At 44.2% G+C, this 15954-nt stretch overlaps 1 protein-coding gene across 1 annotated transcript in view; it reads right to left on the minus strand.

The window, feature by feature from the left end:
- Nucleotides 1-15954, minus strand: part of SLC49A4 (solute carrier family 49 member 4) — a 129836-nt gene that overhangs the window by 56724 nt on the left and 57158 nt on the right. Inside the window, exon 3 of the mRNA XM_054044021.1 lies at nt 1529-1797. Within this exon, the coding sequence (XP_053899996.1) occupies nt 1529-1797 (269 nt within the window). The remainder of the gene's footprint in view (nt 1-1528; nt 1798-15954) is intronic.

A 15954-nucleotide genomic window follows, 5' to 3' on the forward strand; every position in this document is an offset into this window, starting at 1 on the left:
ACATTTGCAGGAGATAATGCTTCCCACTTCGTTTACAATGTCACCTGAAAGTGACAACAGGCGTTCGCATGGGACTGTTATAGCTGCCATTGCAAGAGATTTATGTGCCAGATGCGCTAAAAATTTCCTTCATGCTCCAACCACCATTCCAGAGGACATGCGTCCATGCTAATGAGGGGTTCTGCTCAATAACGATCCAAAACAGTGCAGACCGACACATGTTCACTTTCATCACCTGAGTCAGATGCCACCAGCAGAAGGTTCATTCTCTTTTTTTTTTTTTTTTTGAGGTTTGGGTTCTGCAGTTTCCACATCGGAGTGTTGCTCTTTTAAGACTTCTGAAAGCATGCTCCACACCTCGTCCCTCTCAGATTTTGGAAGGCACTTCAGATTCTTAAACCTTGGTTCAAGTGCTGTAGCTATCTTTAGAAATCTCACATTGGACCTTCTTTGCGTTCTGTCAAATCTGCAGTGAAAGTGTTCTTAAAACGAACAACATGTGCTGGGTCATCATCTGAGACTGCTATAACATGAAATATATGGCAGAATGCAGGTAAAACAGAGCAGGAGACATACTATTCTCACCCAAGGAGTTCAGTTACAAAATTTAATTAACGCATATTTTTTTAAACGAGCGTCATCAGCATGGAAGCATGTCCTCTTGAATGGTGGCCAAAGCATGAGTGCAGTTGTGTAACAAAAAAAAATCTACATTTGTAAGTTGCACTTTCACCATAAAGAGATTGCATTACTGTACTTGTATGTGGTGAATTGAAAAATACTATTTCTTTTGTTTCTCATTTACAGTGCAAATATTTGTAATAAAAATAATAATATAAAGCACTGTACACTTTGTATTCTGTGTTGTAACTGAAATCAATATATTTGAAAATGTAGAAAAACATCCAAAAATATTTAATAAATTTAAATTGGTATTCTACTGTTTAACAGTGCAATTAAAATTGCAATTAATCATGATTACTTTTTTTAATTGTGATTACTTTTTTTGAGTTAATAGCTCGAGTTAACTGTGATTAATCGACAGCCCTAACTCTCACACATTTAAGCCCTAAATGAGGACTGATTTATCACAGAAGTTAAGCATGAAATGCTGAGAGATTGTTGGATTTACACTATCACTGTTAATGATAAAGAGAAACATGAACTGGTAGTGAGAGGTTTACTGTTAAAAAGTTCAACAAAACAAGCATAATTTTGAAGTTCTGCATTAAAACACAAAGCCCTAGTGGAAAATATTTGTCCTGGGAAATCAGAAGATATGAAAAACTAGACCAGATAGTGCATTTAAAATGAATCTGTGTCTGCATTCAGAGACACAGCCCAATTGGTTACCCCACATGTGTGGCAAAGGGAACAGAATTTAGCTCCCCCTAGAACACAGGATTCTACCACTTGAAATATAGGACAACTACTCTTTAAGCCATCAGCAGTTTTGTCTGCAGGCCAGCCACTAGAGGGTAGTAGTTCACACTTTAGACACAATAAAAGTAAATTAGTTTTAAAATACCTGCATATAACACAGCTTCAATGCGGTCCTTGATATGCTCAGAGTTACTTTCAGATGCAAGTGGAAGATGGGATGTTCCATTAGGAGGTGGAACCACCAAAGGTCCTACTAAAAATGCACATGCTGCACCAAGATAATTGAGCAATGATGCAATAGCTGTTGCAGTGGCACGTTCATCGGGAGAAAACCAGGTAGTGGAGAGAAATGGAGCAGCATTCATTACAGTTGGACCTGCCAATCCATTTAACAGCTGCCCTCCATGAATCAGTCTGGAATGGAGAAAAGAACATGCAGACATTTACAAAGTAATTACTTAAACATTATGTAAGATATAGAATGCACTAAAATGTGTAACTCCACAAAAGATATGCAGAAATCATTAGCAGAAAAGGAATATTCTATACTAAGAGAAGCAGGAGTAGACTCATGAAGAATCTACAAGCTACTTTGTTCTTATTAGCACTTAAATGAATGGAGAAGTTAAATGTTCTCTTCAAAGAAGGAATGGTGAAGGGAATAAAAGAGTGACATTGCTTTGGAGAGGAGGATAGCATGATAGGGTATAAAGGAAGAAAGAGGTTTAGTCACAGTCAAGCTCCAAAATGTTAAACCTAACCCCATGTGTGTTATGCAGGCATGAGTCCCACTGGGAGTTTAAAACCCCTTATCGGGTTTCAATTTTGGATCTATCACAAAGCCCTTTTTCATATTTTCATTATATTATTTACTTCCACACTAATGGAAGATTTACGCTAAAAGCAAGATAAGATTGGACCCTTAGTTGTTCTGAGACAGAATCATCTTATTCTGCTATTTAGAACAGCCATGTAGCAAAATACAATTTCCCTTTCCCTGCCGCACTCCCTGATGCACTCTCACCTGGGTCTAACAGCTAACGGCTGGAAATCAAAACAAAGGTATTAGTCCCAAACACTATAGACACTGAACACACACATGGAAGGATTTTTGAGGTCTCTTATAAACAAGGAATCGAGCCAGAAACCTTCCACTTTGACTTTTGCAAATGTAATCAGACTTGAGATGCCAAGGCCTTTTGGAATTTATAAAAGACATGAAGTCTAAAAAAGCAGTCAGGGACAAGCTAGCTAGCAAGTCAGCCAAAATCATTTTCAATCTCCAAAAGGGATACACCCTTTGTACATTAAGATGAGAGTGGAGGTAATTTCAAAATTTATTTTGATGGTTATTTTTTAAAAATGAAATGTGAACCCTCTGTTACTGCTGCAAGAACATAGTCATAAGAAACACAAAGATATGGCCTAAAAATGGGAAACATAAGCCAAGCTTAATCAGCATTTAGGCAACACTTCAAGCCACAAATGCTAAACGTCATAGAGCATTGCAGGAGCTTTAAAATGTAGGAAGGAAAACATCTCAGGAAAAGGCTGATAGATAGTTTATCAAATTAACAATCTAACATGTACCTATAAGAAAAACTGATGAATGCCACTCATTCAACATTCATTTCAATCCAAATCTATTAAGGAAACTTATAAAAGATACTTTAGAGCAAAAAAACACCATCACATACCATCTAAAGGAAACATTTTACTGACTCTTTACTTGGGGGTTAAATTATATTAACGATTAAATAAAAGGAAAAATATGTTATAAATCTAACAATTAGATGTGTTATCCCAACATGGCTGCTACTCTGAAACCTTTCTTTGTAATATGCAACTGCAGCTACACTATCTCATGCTATGATTTTAACGGACATCGCAAGCTAAGCAGGATCAAGCATGTTCAATTCTTAGATTGGAGGTCCCAAAAAACCCCAAACGAACAGTTACTGACCTTCTGTAACAAGTTGTTCTTCAAGATGTCTTGCTCATGTTGTGGCCCTGCAAATGTCTTGGATTGGAACCTGGGCCAGAAATGCTGCTGAAGAGGCCTGCACTCTTGTGGAATGAGCAGTCAAGATGGCAGGCGGTGGAACATTCGCTTCCTCGTAGCATGCCTGAACACAGGAGGTTATCCAGGATGAGATTCTTTGAGCTGAAACCAGTAGGCCTTTCATCCTCTCTGCTATTGACACAAAAAGTTGTGTGGATCTGCGAAGTAGTTTAGTTCTCTCAATGTAGAAGGCGAGGGCACGCCTAACATCCAATGAGTGAAGCTGCCGCTCTTCTGAATTCTTGTGCCACTTCGGGAAGAAGACTGGCAGAAAAATGGCTTGGTTGCTATGGAACTGAGAGACCACCTTTAGCAGGCAGATGGGGGTGCAGTTGACTCTTGTCCTTGAAGAACACTGAGTATGATGGTTCTGACATAAGGGCCCCGATTTCAAAGACCCTTCTAGCTGAGGTAATTGCTATCAGGAAGGCAACCTTCCAGGAGAGAAACAGCAGAGGACATGATACTAGCAGCTCAAAGGGAGGGCCCGTGAGTTTCGACAGGACCAAGTTCAATCCCATGAGGGAATTGTTTGCAAACCTGAGGATGAAGTCTCTCTAACCCCTTAAGAAACCGAATTGTCATCTCATGAGAGAAAACTGACCGAGTGCCCACTGGCAAATGGAAGGATGAAATTGCTGCTAGGTGTACCTTGACAGATGTGTGTGCCACGCCTTGTTGTTTTAGGTGAAGCAAGTACTCCAGAACACACAGAACGAAAACCAAGCCAGAGAAAGACCTCATTGGGATGACCATATCAAGAAACACTTCCACTTGGTCAGCCCTACCACCCAGCAAGACTTGTCAAACGTGTTCTGAATAGGCTTGCTCCTCCAGGTTCAGCCATGGAGCTTCCATGCGGTCATGGGAAGGGATCTGACATTCGGTGGAGCAAATGGATGTGGTATTGCGAAATCAGGTCCAAACAGAGTGGGAGTGATAGCAGCAGTGCTACTGGTAAGTTTAGCAGCATGCCGAATCAGTGTTGGCAAGGCCATGCCAGGGCTATCAGAATAACTCTCACCCTGTCCCGCTTGATTTTTAGAAGGACATTGTGTACTAGAGGATCTGGAGAAAATACACAGTATAGGAGCTCTGTCCATGGAAACAGGAAGACATCTGAAAGGGAGCCAGGGCTGTGCCCGTGCAGTCAGCAAAACTGATGGCATTTCCTGTTCTGTTTGGTCATGAACAGGACTACTTGGGGAGATCCTCACCTTTGGAAAATGAACCTGGTGACCTCTGGGTGAAGGGACCACTCGTGGTAAGAGGAGAGAGATCTGCTGAGGTGATGAGCCAAGGCGTTCCGGGCTCTTGGAGGATGGGAAGCCTCGAGGTGCTTCATGCAGAAGTCCCATAGATGGATGGCCTATTGACATAAGGCGGAGGAACATACTCCTCCCTGCTTGCTGATGTAGAACATGGCCGTGGTGTTGTCCATCAGTACTCGCACTATCTTGCCTGGGAAAGAAACACTTGGCAAGGTAAGCAGATGGCTCTTAATTCCCTGACATTTTTATGCCCAGGACAGCTCTTCCTGGGACCACAGGCCCTGCATCCTGAGGCGATCAAGGTGGGCTCCCCAACCTAGGTCTGAAGCGTTTGACACTAGGGATATGGATGGCTGGGGAGCAACAAAGGGAATGCCTACCACTGCCGATTGGGGGTCTCTTCCATCAGTTGAGGGAGGCAAGGACCGAGGCCGGAACAGTAACTACTGAGTCCAAGTGGTGTCTGTTCAGTGAGTACACTGAAGCTAACGACGCCTGCAGGGACCTGAGGCGCAGCCTTGCATGCCATACACGGAAGTGCATGTGGCCATGTGTCCAGGAACTTGAGGCAAACCTGGGCTGTTCTGATTGGGTGAGCTGTGACCTGGGATATCAGAGCTGACATTGTCTGGAATCGAGCCTCTGGAAGGAAGGCTCTGGCCTGGGTTGAGTCGAGCACTGGCCCGATAAACTCTATTCCCTGTACTGGAATGAGAATTGACTTTTGTTCATTTATCAACTGGCCCAGTGTTCAGAAGGTGGCTTGGACCAGGCCTGTGCTGTTCTTTACTTGGGCCTCTGAGCAACCGTTGATCAGCCAGTCATCGAGATACGGGTAGACTTGAATGTCTTGCTTTCTGAGTAAGGCTGCTACCACCACCATGCATTTTGTAAAAACCCAAGGGGCTGCAGACAGGCCAAATGCAAGGAGGGTGAATTGGTAATGGGCCTGGTTTACGATAAATCTGAAGAATCTTCTGTAGCCATGGAAGATAGAAATGTAAAAGTAAGTATCCTTAAATCGAGGGCGGAGCACCAGTCCTCTGGATTGAGGAAGGAGGAGATGAAGGCCAGGAAGACCAGGCAGCACCTCAGTTTCTTGAGATAACTGTTGAGGTGAAGCAGGTCCAGGATGGGACGAAGCCCTGCTTTCCCCCCTTGGTCTTTGGGATTAAGAAATATTGGGAGTAAAACTCTTTCCCTCTCAATTTTTGAAGTGACTCTTCCACAGCGCCCATCTGTAGGAGGATCTGCACCTCTTGGGCTAAGAGTCGCTTGTGAGAAGGTTCCCTGAAGAAGGATGAGGGTGGGAGGGAGGGGTGGATGAAAACTAAAGGGTACAACCATCCACCACTCTATTTAGCACCCAGGGGTCCAATGTGATGTGGGACCACACTGGGCTGAAGTGTGAAAATCAGTCCAAAATCAAAGTGGGGGGGAAGGATGCAAAGCGGGAACTGATAATAGTGCCTTCGAGTGCACTTTCAAAAGGCATGCTTGGGGCCACCGGAGTACCTATGTGATCCCGGCATCGAAGATGAGGTGGATAGAAGTGGTTGATGACACTTGTAACCTCTGCTCCTTCTTTTTAACAGGTCCTATCTTGGTGGCGGAGCCAAAAAGTGAACCGGCTGTTGAGGCCTAAAGTGCTTTCTCTGAGTAGATGGAGCATAGAGGCCTAGCGACCTGAAGGTAGTCCTTGAGTCCTTTAGGCCATGGATCTTTGTGTCTGTTTGCACTGAAAAAAATAACGAGCCTTCAAAACGGAGGTCCTGAATCAACTGCTGAACATCCTGAGGTAGCCCCAAGGACTGCAGTCAAGAGCATCGCCTCATGACCACTGCAGAGGCCATCATCCTGGCTGTGCATCGGCTGGGTCCAATGCCGCCTGGAGTGAGGCTCTGGCAACATTCTTTCCTTCCTTAAGAGGACAGAAAATTCCTGCCTTGAGTCCTGAGACACAGTCTTTAAATTTGTACAAGGAGTCCCACAAATTGTAATCGTATCTCCCCAGCAGGGCTTGGGGAGTCCACCTGTCGAACTTTCTCCCAAACAGATAGAGTTTCCTTGTGCCCTTTTGTTTGTGGGTAGCACTTGCTTAGCCCTGTCTAGACCTCTCATTGGCTGTCGATATAACTAGGGAGCCAGGAGGGGGGTTAGAGTATAGGTATTCGTACCCTTTGGCTGGCACACAGAATTTCTTCTCTGCCCTCTTTGAAGTGGCAGGGAGAGAAGACGGGGTCTGCCGCAGGGCTCTGACCAGACCCATTACAGCCTTGTTAATGGATAGAGCCACCTTAGATGGTGCTGGTGCAGACAGAATGTCAACGAGGCTGTGGGATGATTCCTTGAGAGCCTCAACCTCTAGCCCCAGGTTAGCCGCTATGCTCTTTAGAAGCTCCCGATGGGCTCTAAAGTCATCTTGTGGCAGTGAGCCACTCGGTCCCGAGATGGCCTCATCTGGGGAGGAGAAGGAAGAGGCCTGTACTGGTGAGGTGGAGAGGGGGCTTCTTCCACTTCTTCAGCCTCAACTACCTTCATGGGTCCTATGTTCTGTGTATCGGCACTAGAGTGAAGGTCCGGTGCCAAGTGAAGTGGAGCAAGAGGCCCTCCTCTTGGAAGCAACCAACCAAGTTTGACTGGTGAGAAAACGGACCCAGTAGTGGGGGAAACCCCCATGGGTTCCAGAATGGCCATTGTATAGGCCACTGTCCATGTGGCCAAGTACCAGCGGGGGGACCTGCACCAGGGTCCAGCGACATGTAAAACAGGTACTGGTGGCAGTTCTTGGGATGGGTGTTCTTGGGAGGGCTCCACCTCGGACTCAAACGCTGAATCCTCCCGAGGTACCCCTCATTTCCACCGATCGGTGTCGAGGGTCCGGGGACAACCTCGTAGAAGAGAGCAGGGTAAGCTTGCCCCTGGAAAGTATCGGAAGTCCCGGTGCCGGGAAGAAGCTCGGAACACCATGCTCTCTTGCACTTGAGCTCATTGGAGCCAGTGGTTGTCCCACTGGAGATGGCAGTACCCGGAGTGATAAGTCCCTGGCCACGCTAAGGACTCTAGGGTTGAAGGCACTGCAATTCCGCTGAAGCCATGATGACTTCCTAGCATAGGCAGGGGGCCCGCACCGAACTCAATGTTCTGGCCAGAGTCAACAGTGCCACCATGGGAACAGGGGTGGAGGAGTAGCCCAGCGAGGGTCGCACTCCACTACCTTCCCTTTCCCTGCCTTTCTAGGCACAAATGAGCACCCTCTCTTGGAGCAGTGCTTTTTATGTTTCTTCCTTGGCACTGGAGATGGCAAATGGTGCCAGGATATGCGTGGTGTCAGAGGAGCACCTTACACCAAGGCCAAAGTGCTTGGTGCCGAATCCAAGAGGCTTGGCTCCAAAGCTGGTCTAAGAGCAGCTTCCATTAGGATAGCCTTCAGTCTAATCTGTCTTTCTTCATACGAGACTTAAAAGTCCTGATAAATCTGACAGTGCTCTCTTACGTGAAATTTCCATTATATGTGTCTGACGAAGTGGGCATTCACCCACGAAAGCTTATGCTTCAATACATCTGTTAGTCTTAAAGGTGCCACAGGACCCTCTGTTGCTCTTACGTGAGCCTCCCAAACACTCCAGACAACTGGAGTCTGGGTCACTCACGGGCACAGGCTTGCACAGAAGGTACAAGGTCTGAAGCCCGGGGCTGGGCATGCCCAGCCCCAGGGGTGAAGGGAGCCCCTCAACAATAAAGGAAAGGTTCTAACTATTTACACTAATATTATATAAAATATTTATACTAAAACTATACTAAGACTAATAAACTAGGATACAGAGAAGAAACCACTTAAAAATGTCTTGTCAAAGCAAGAGTAGCTGTTCCAGCAACCATCATGGACAGTAAGGAACTGAAAGGATGCGGGACTAGTGGGACCTCCTATACCAGCACATAGGTGTGAGGCATCAAAGGGCGCTAGAGCCGGCCCAATGGATACCGCTGAGGGAAAAATCTCCAGCAACAGTGCATACAGCACGCACACACCTAATGTGGAATGGACATGAGCAAGCACTTGAAAAAGAATCTGGTGATTCAGCAGAGAGATTAAATCAGTACTGAAACAATGCTCCAGAATGGGTTAAGAAATGACATGCTGTCTTTGAGCAAGTTGCAAAATGACGACCTATTATCTTTCTAAAGGTCTATAATCGCATATATAACCTCAGAGAAACAAAAATATTCACTTTACTGTACGAACCCAAGATGGAGACATCACATTTTAATTAAGTACATTATCCAAATAACTTAACTGAGGGGGGAAATTTTTTTTAATTAAAGACTTCACATTTGTCTCTTCAGTTTATTTTCTTTAACCCATGCTCTCTTTCCTTTCCCATTTAGTATGACATCTTTTTAACTATATCATGCCAACTCTTTTTGCCTCTTAGTCATCTATAAAGCCTGGTGCTATCCCATCATATAGTCTATTTCTTTTACAAGTATTTTCACATTATTTTTCAAATGCCAATATTTTAGGTTTTTAAATTTCAAAACTTTATTCTCTCAACTATTTGTGCTTCCGGAGTATTTCTGCTTCAAATGTCTCTGCATATGTTTGTATTGTTAACTTCATTTTATCCCTCATTCATGAACTTGCTTGAATTAAGTTACTTTTCAAGAGAAGGAGATTATTTTCATTGTTCCTCTATGTATATCTCTAGCTTGTCTCCCAAACGAGATGGAAAAGATACTCAAAATGTGGTTCAGTGCATTCAGTAGCAACCTACTACTATACTCTAGGAGACAAATATATAGCAGCTAATACGGATGACAGAGAAATATGAACACAATAGTATCAGGGATTGCTGTTTGTTACAGTGTCTTGCTATCCATGAACTAGATTTCGGTCTAAAAGACTATCAAGACTATTTCCTACAGACCATCATCAGCACTAAAAATTGCTCTAAGATTAGAACATTTGTTCCCATTATTTCCCCATTTTCTTCTGTTTGTGTTATCCAAAAGGAGCAAAGAGCAACTACATTTTTTTCCTACAGCCTTACACTGTAATTTAAGTTTGATTCTGTAATACAAGATGTCTTTTGTATGAAAGGCGAGGACTGAGAGAGAATTTTAGTCCAGTTCTGAACTCCGTTGGAAACATTTTTAAGACCTGACACACTAACAGTTGAATTTTGATTGATTCTGTGTTCAGCTCTGTTCTGCTCTCAGATTTCTACATTAATTAGATGAATAGTGGAAAAGTATTTTCAGGTACCAAGCAATGTAGAAAGTATTGAGCTCAAATAACAGAAAACATCCCAAGAGTGTGATGCTTTTTATCACAATCATGAAAAAAAATGACAGAAAAATTTCATAAGGAATTTAACACAGACTTATAAAATAACCAATTGTTCTGCTTCTGCCTTAAAATGGAAGTGGGTGAGTGCAGGCCTGATTCAAATACCATCTTGGCAGCCATCTTAGAAACCCATGTTTAGGAGCACTTTTTGGATATCTGCTCCTTTGGCTAGTGAATTTGGCATTAAGTGAAACTTACATTTGGAGGGTGGGTCACGGATTCTGTGCTACAAGCTTTTTGACTCAGGGAGTGTCACTGGTTTTAGTCTTTCAACTTTAAGTATCATGTATCACAGCATTCTATAATAAGGAGTGCTTGTAAAGACATGTATAGGATAAAAATTAACTGCCATACAAATTGACAGGACATGTGAATCATCCAATTGTGCCTAGATCATCTTTTTAGTTAGCGAGAGACAGGGAGAATGGAGAATCTGCCTAGAACAATAGAGGCTGAGATTAAGAAGAGCCCTGTAGTCCATCCTGTCTGCCTCTTTTCAAGGTGTTTATCAAGTCTAATTGTAAATGATTCAAGCTATAGAGTTTTTACTCTTCCCTCAGGTCACTAATCCACATCCAGAGACTGGTCTACGCTGAAAATTTACACTGGCATAGCTATGTATCTCTCAGGGGTGTGAAAAATCCACACTCGAGAGATGTAGCTATGCCAACCTAACCCTCTGTGTAGACAGTGCTAGGTCAACAAAAGAAGTCTTCCATCAACCTAGGTACCACCTCTCAGGGAGGTAGATTACCTACAGCAACAGGAGATCTCCTCCTGTCACTATAGAAAGTGTCTACACTGAAGTGCTGCAGTGTTTTAAGTGTAGACATAGCCTAGAGCTATGTCTACACTACAGCTTATGTCAGCAGAACTTACGTCGCTCAGGTGGGTGGAATAAATCATTCACCTCAGCGACAAAAGTTACACCCATATAAGCGCCAGCGTGGACAGCGCTATGTTGGCAGGAGAGCTTCTCCTGCTGACACAGCTTCTGCCGCTCGCAGTGGTCCAGGAACAGTGATTTACCCTGCCCCTGCAGCTACTCACCATTTTGGGGGTCTTGTGGCTCATGTGTGCTTGTCAGCCAGTTAGTGACAGGTGTGAGAGTACTGGCTGTGTTTTAAAGCACTGAAACCGTGTTGTCTGTGTTGCAAACAACACTGCTTCTGTAAAATATTGCATTTAAACTTCACAGAGATGACTTGGGAGCACAGCCTCTCTCTTTGTTATTGGTGGCAGAACAGCTGCGCAGAACTAGAAAGCGACCAAGAAGAACTAAGGAGGACTTTATGCATGAGGTTATGATGCACTCCGCCGCAGAGAAAAAAGAATTGAAGGAGTGGCGGGACACCAAGAAGAGGGACCGAAAGGAGAACGCGACACTCCAGAAAGAAGCCACAAAGCTGCTCTTTACAGTTATGGAGCGCCAAACAGACACACTCCAGGTGATACTAGCTCTTCAAACCAAGCAGCTTCGCGCCCACCCTCCCCTGCAGCCTCTGTCGCAAAACTCTTTCCCATGCGCCGCCCCCCACACCACCAACACACTGTTATCAACCTCCTGGTTCCACTCTCCAAAGGAGAAGGTTGGGTATGATCCCTGGACGTACACAAATCTGTAGCCATCCTGGGACCCCTCATCCTCTTGAGACCTTCCCGTCCCCCAACTCCCATTACCCTCCCTGCTGATGATTTTTTTCGTTTGACTCTCTCCTCTGGTTGTTGCTTTTCAATAAAATAATTGTGTTTGTTTGAAAGCATTTTTTTTTCTATTAAGTGAAAGCAAAAAGAGCACTGCAAGGCAACATACAATTATGTTACAGAGTGGTAGCCGTGTTAGTCTGTATCAGCAAAAACAACAAGGAGTACTTGTGGCACCTTATAGACTAACAAATTTATTTGGGCATAAGCTTTCGTGGGCTAAAACCCACTTCATCAGATGCATGGAGTGGAAAATACAGTAGGAAGATATATATAGCAGTACATGAAAAGATGGTAGTTACCTTACCCAAAGCAGGACCAATCCCCAGACAAATTTTTGCCCCAGATCCCTAAATGGCCCCCTCAAGGACTGAACTCACAACCCTGGGTTTAGCAGGCCAACGCTCAAACCACTGAGCTATCCCTCCCCCAGCTGGGGCTGGGAGCAGTGCCATGTCTTGGGAGGGGCGGGGGGATGACCTGGACAGGGGTAAGGGGACAACATCTGGGGGCAGGTACAGGGCCAGGAGCGGAGCCCTGGGCACAGGGCCTGCAGCCGGGATCCCACATGCAGGGCCAGTAGCAGAGCCCCGGCCGCAGTGACCCCAGGCACAGGGCCAGCGCCCGGGAAGGAGGGCTGGCAGCCAGGATCCGAGCCCCGGGCATGGAGCCCTGGGTGCAGGGCTGGGAAGTGGAGTCCTGGGCTCGGGGCCCCAGACACCGGGCTGGGAGTGGGCCCCCTGCGCAGAGGTGGCAGCCAGGACCTAAGCCCTGGGCTGGGGAGTGGAGGCCTGGGTACGGGGCCGGCAGCACCACAAAAAACCTGGGGGTGCTGCAGCACCCCCCACATGGCTAGTTCCCATGCCTATCGGAGAGGGAGGAGCGGAGATGGGGCATGCTCGGAGGAGGGGGCGAAAGTGAGCGGGAAGAGGAGGGGTGGGGATGGAGGAGGGGTGGGAAGAGGCGGGGCAGTCGTGAGTACAGTACTGTACAGAGGGTTCCCTTTTCAAGAACACAATCCCGACGTATACCAGCGACTCGCTGTACCTCAGGCAGTAAAGGGATACTAGGTATGTTTACACTTCACATGGCAGGCCTGTGCTACTTGACCCATGCTCGCAGGGCTCTCGAGCTGTGGGCCTGTTTAACTGCAGTGTAGACGTCTGGGCTCAGACTGAGGCCTAGTTTCTAGGACCTTGCAAGGTAGGAAGGTCACAGAGCTTGGAGATGGAACGTCTACACCACAATTAAACAGCCCCACACCCCGAGCCCCAGTCAGCTGATGTGGGCCAGCTGCGGGTGTCTAATTGCAACATAGACATACCCCCGAGTGAGTCTCCACCCAACAGAGGTGACGGCTAAGTAACCTGGAGCTTACAGCGAGTGCCCTTGCTGGATCACAGAGGGTGAATACAGGTGTAGTAGCAGCCCTGAACTGTGACAGTATGCCATAGTACGCCCACATCTTGAATACTGTGTGCAGATGTGGTCGCCTGATCTCAAAAAAGATATATTGGAATTGAAAAAGATTCAGAAAAGGGCAACAAAAATGATTAGGGGTATGGAACGGCGTCCGTATGAGGAGAGATTAATAAGACTGGGACTTGTCATCTTGGAAAAGAGACGACTAAGGGGGGATATGATAGAGGTCTATAAAATCATGACTGGTATGGAGAAAGTAAATAAGGAAGTGTTATTTACTCCTCCTCATAACACACCAACTAGGGCTCACCAAATGAAATTAATAGGCAGCAGGTTTAAAACAAACAAAAGGAAGTATTTCATCACACAACGCACAGTCAACCTGTGGAACTCTTTGCCAGAGGATGTTGTGAAGGCCAAGACTATAACAGGTTCATAAAAGAACTAGATAAAGTCATGGAGGCGAGGTCCATCAATAGCTATTAGACAGGATGGGCAGGGATGGCGTCCCTAGCCTCTCTTTGCCAGAAGCTGGGAATGGGCGACAGGGAATGGATCACTTGATTACCTGTTCTGTTCATTCCCTTTGGGGCACCTGGCATTGGCCACTGTCGGAAGACAGGATACTGGGCTAGGTGGACCTTTAGTCTGACCCAGCATGGCCATTCTTATGTTATGTTAACAGTAACATCACTGAATGAACTGAGCAAGAGAAAACAAGCTGATTACACAAGAGGAGGCATTTAGTGATCAGTGATAACACTATCATTAAGGTTGAAACTTTCCATTCAAACCCTTTTATATTAGTCTTTGACTAGAGTTTGGTAAATTTGAAGCTCCACCTTCATCTAGTTACTGGAATGGAAAAGGAGCAGTCTGTCTCCCTTCTCTCAGAGCTGTGTGAAGGAGCGAAGGGTATCTTCATATCACTACTCCTTCTGGCTGCTGTGAGGCTGAAGGAAAAAGGTCCCTGCTCCTTTCTGCCTTCACAAAGGACACCATGCCTGCCTCTGCTGCTGTTTACAGGCTCAAACAACAACAATAACTGAAAAGATTCTTGACAGTTTCATTGCCGTCCACACTTTTAAATAGAGGCACTAAAAATAATTAGTGTTTTGTTAGTTTCATTCTCTTGTTTGGCAAACCTATGAGCAGCAGCAGCGGCAATGACCTGCCCATGTGATGACTCAGAAAAAAACAACACTGTATCGAGTCACATTCAGTTCACAATTGGCAGATTATTTGCTGACCTTTATAGCTGCTTTAAGAAAGGATTTTTTGTAGTGAAGTTTATATTTTGCAGCAATTGATGGTTATGTCCTCACATTTGCCAGGGAAAGCTTCTCATTTACCATAGGCAGTGAATTATTCGATCCATGCTAATTTTCATTACTCAGCTCATCTGAAACAGATGGTGACTTCTTCGGAGTTCACACAGTGATTAATATTTTGTGGAAGCTACTGGAAACAAACAACAGAACCTTTCATGTGAGGATCTCCAAGCACATTTCAAACATGAATGGATTTAGACTTGCTAGATGGCAGTGAGGTGAGTAAATATTAATCACATTTTACAGATGGAGAAACTGATGCACGGTAGGGTTAAGTCACTTGCCCAGAAAATAAAAAATATATGAAAAAACAGATTCTATTCACATTGTACATTAGAAGATTTATTACAGGATAGGAGAAAATTGATTCTACTTCTTGAGTAAAAAAAATATAATTTTCACAATGGCTAGATCTTTCCTTAGACTCATGCTAGAGGTTTAGAATAGTTAAGTTATAAAGATAGACGGAAACCAGGAAGCTAGATAATATCAGTGCTTTCTAGCAATACAATTCCACTAAAAAGCATCAAACTCTCTCCTGCTTATGGCCCAAAAATAATTTACCTACAGTACATAGCAGGATAAAAGAATTGGGAAGCAAATTTACATCTGGAGAAAGTAATGTATTAAACTAACTTACCAAAGGATTTCTTTGTGCATAAATGGCAACTTTTTCAAGATTTTCATTAAATGATGCATTCGTAAGGCAAAAGCTTTGTGCCACCTGGATATTCAGGGATTGTGATTGTTAGCGTTTTCTGGTTTGTTTTTGACACATGAAGTCATTGATATATGTGGGATAATGTAAGGACATTTTTCTCAGTAAAAAGAATTATTACAGGTAGAAAGTCACAGTGTAGCAGAGCCACTGTGTGGTACATTATCTCTGGCAATAAATTAAATAAAAATTGTTATAAATGTACCGTCTACAGTTTTCATTAGGAACTCAGCTCACATCTCATCTGTTGTACTTATTGCAGCCTCATCACACTCTATCATGTTATTAGAGAATGAGCTGACTTTGAAAAAGACCATCAGATCAGAACATCTCTCAGATTTCAACATTTTATTAAAGCTAATGTTAAAAAAATTATGTAATATAATAGGTTGAGAAAAGAGTGTCTGTACATCTGGGTATAGTACTTAGATTATCCACAAATACAGAGTTTGTTTTTAAAAAGTCATATGATACACAGAGTACATAATTAGCAATAATCCAAATTAGGTGAATACATTTAAGAACACAGTTTATATATTAGCATCCAAGTATTCGGGTACATCACTCATGAGAAGTTGTACAGAGATTTGGTGGTGGAAAGCAAAATATATCAATGAGTGGAGATTGTCCCTCAGTAATTGAGAATTAGGGTAGGTTGTCCATAGGAAATACAATCTATCAGGGAAGTCTTTTAGTTACTTTCCTTACTGCGC

The sequence above is a fragment of the Malaclemys terrapin genome, chromosome 11, assembly GCF_027887155.1.
Source record: "Malaclemys terrapin pileata isolate rMalTer1 chromosome 11, rMalTer1.hap1, whole genome shotgun sequence".
NCBI classification, from domain to species: Eukaryota; Metazoa; Chordata; order Testudines; family Emydidae; genus Malaclemys; species Malaclemys terrapin.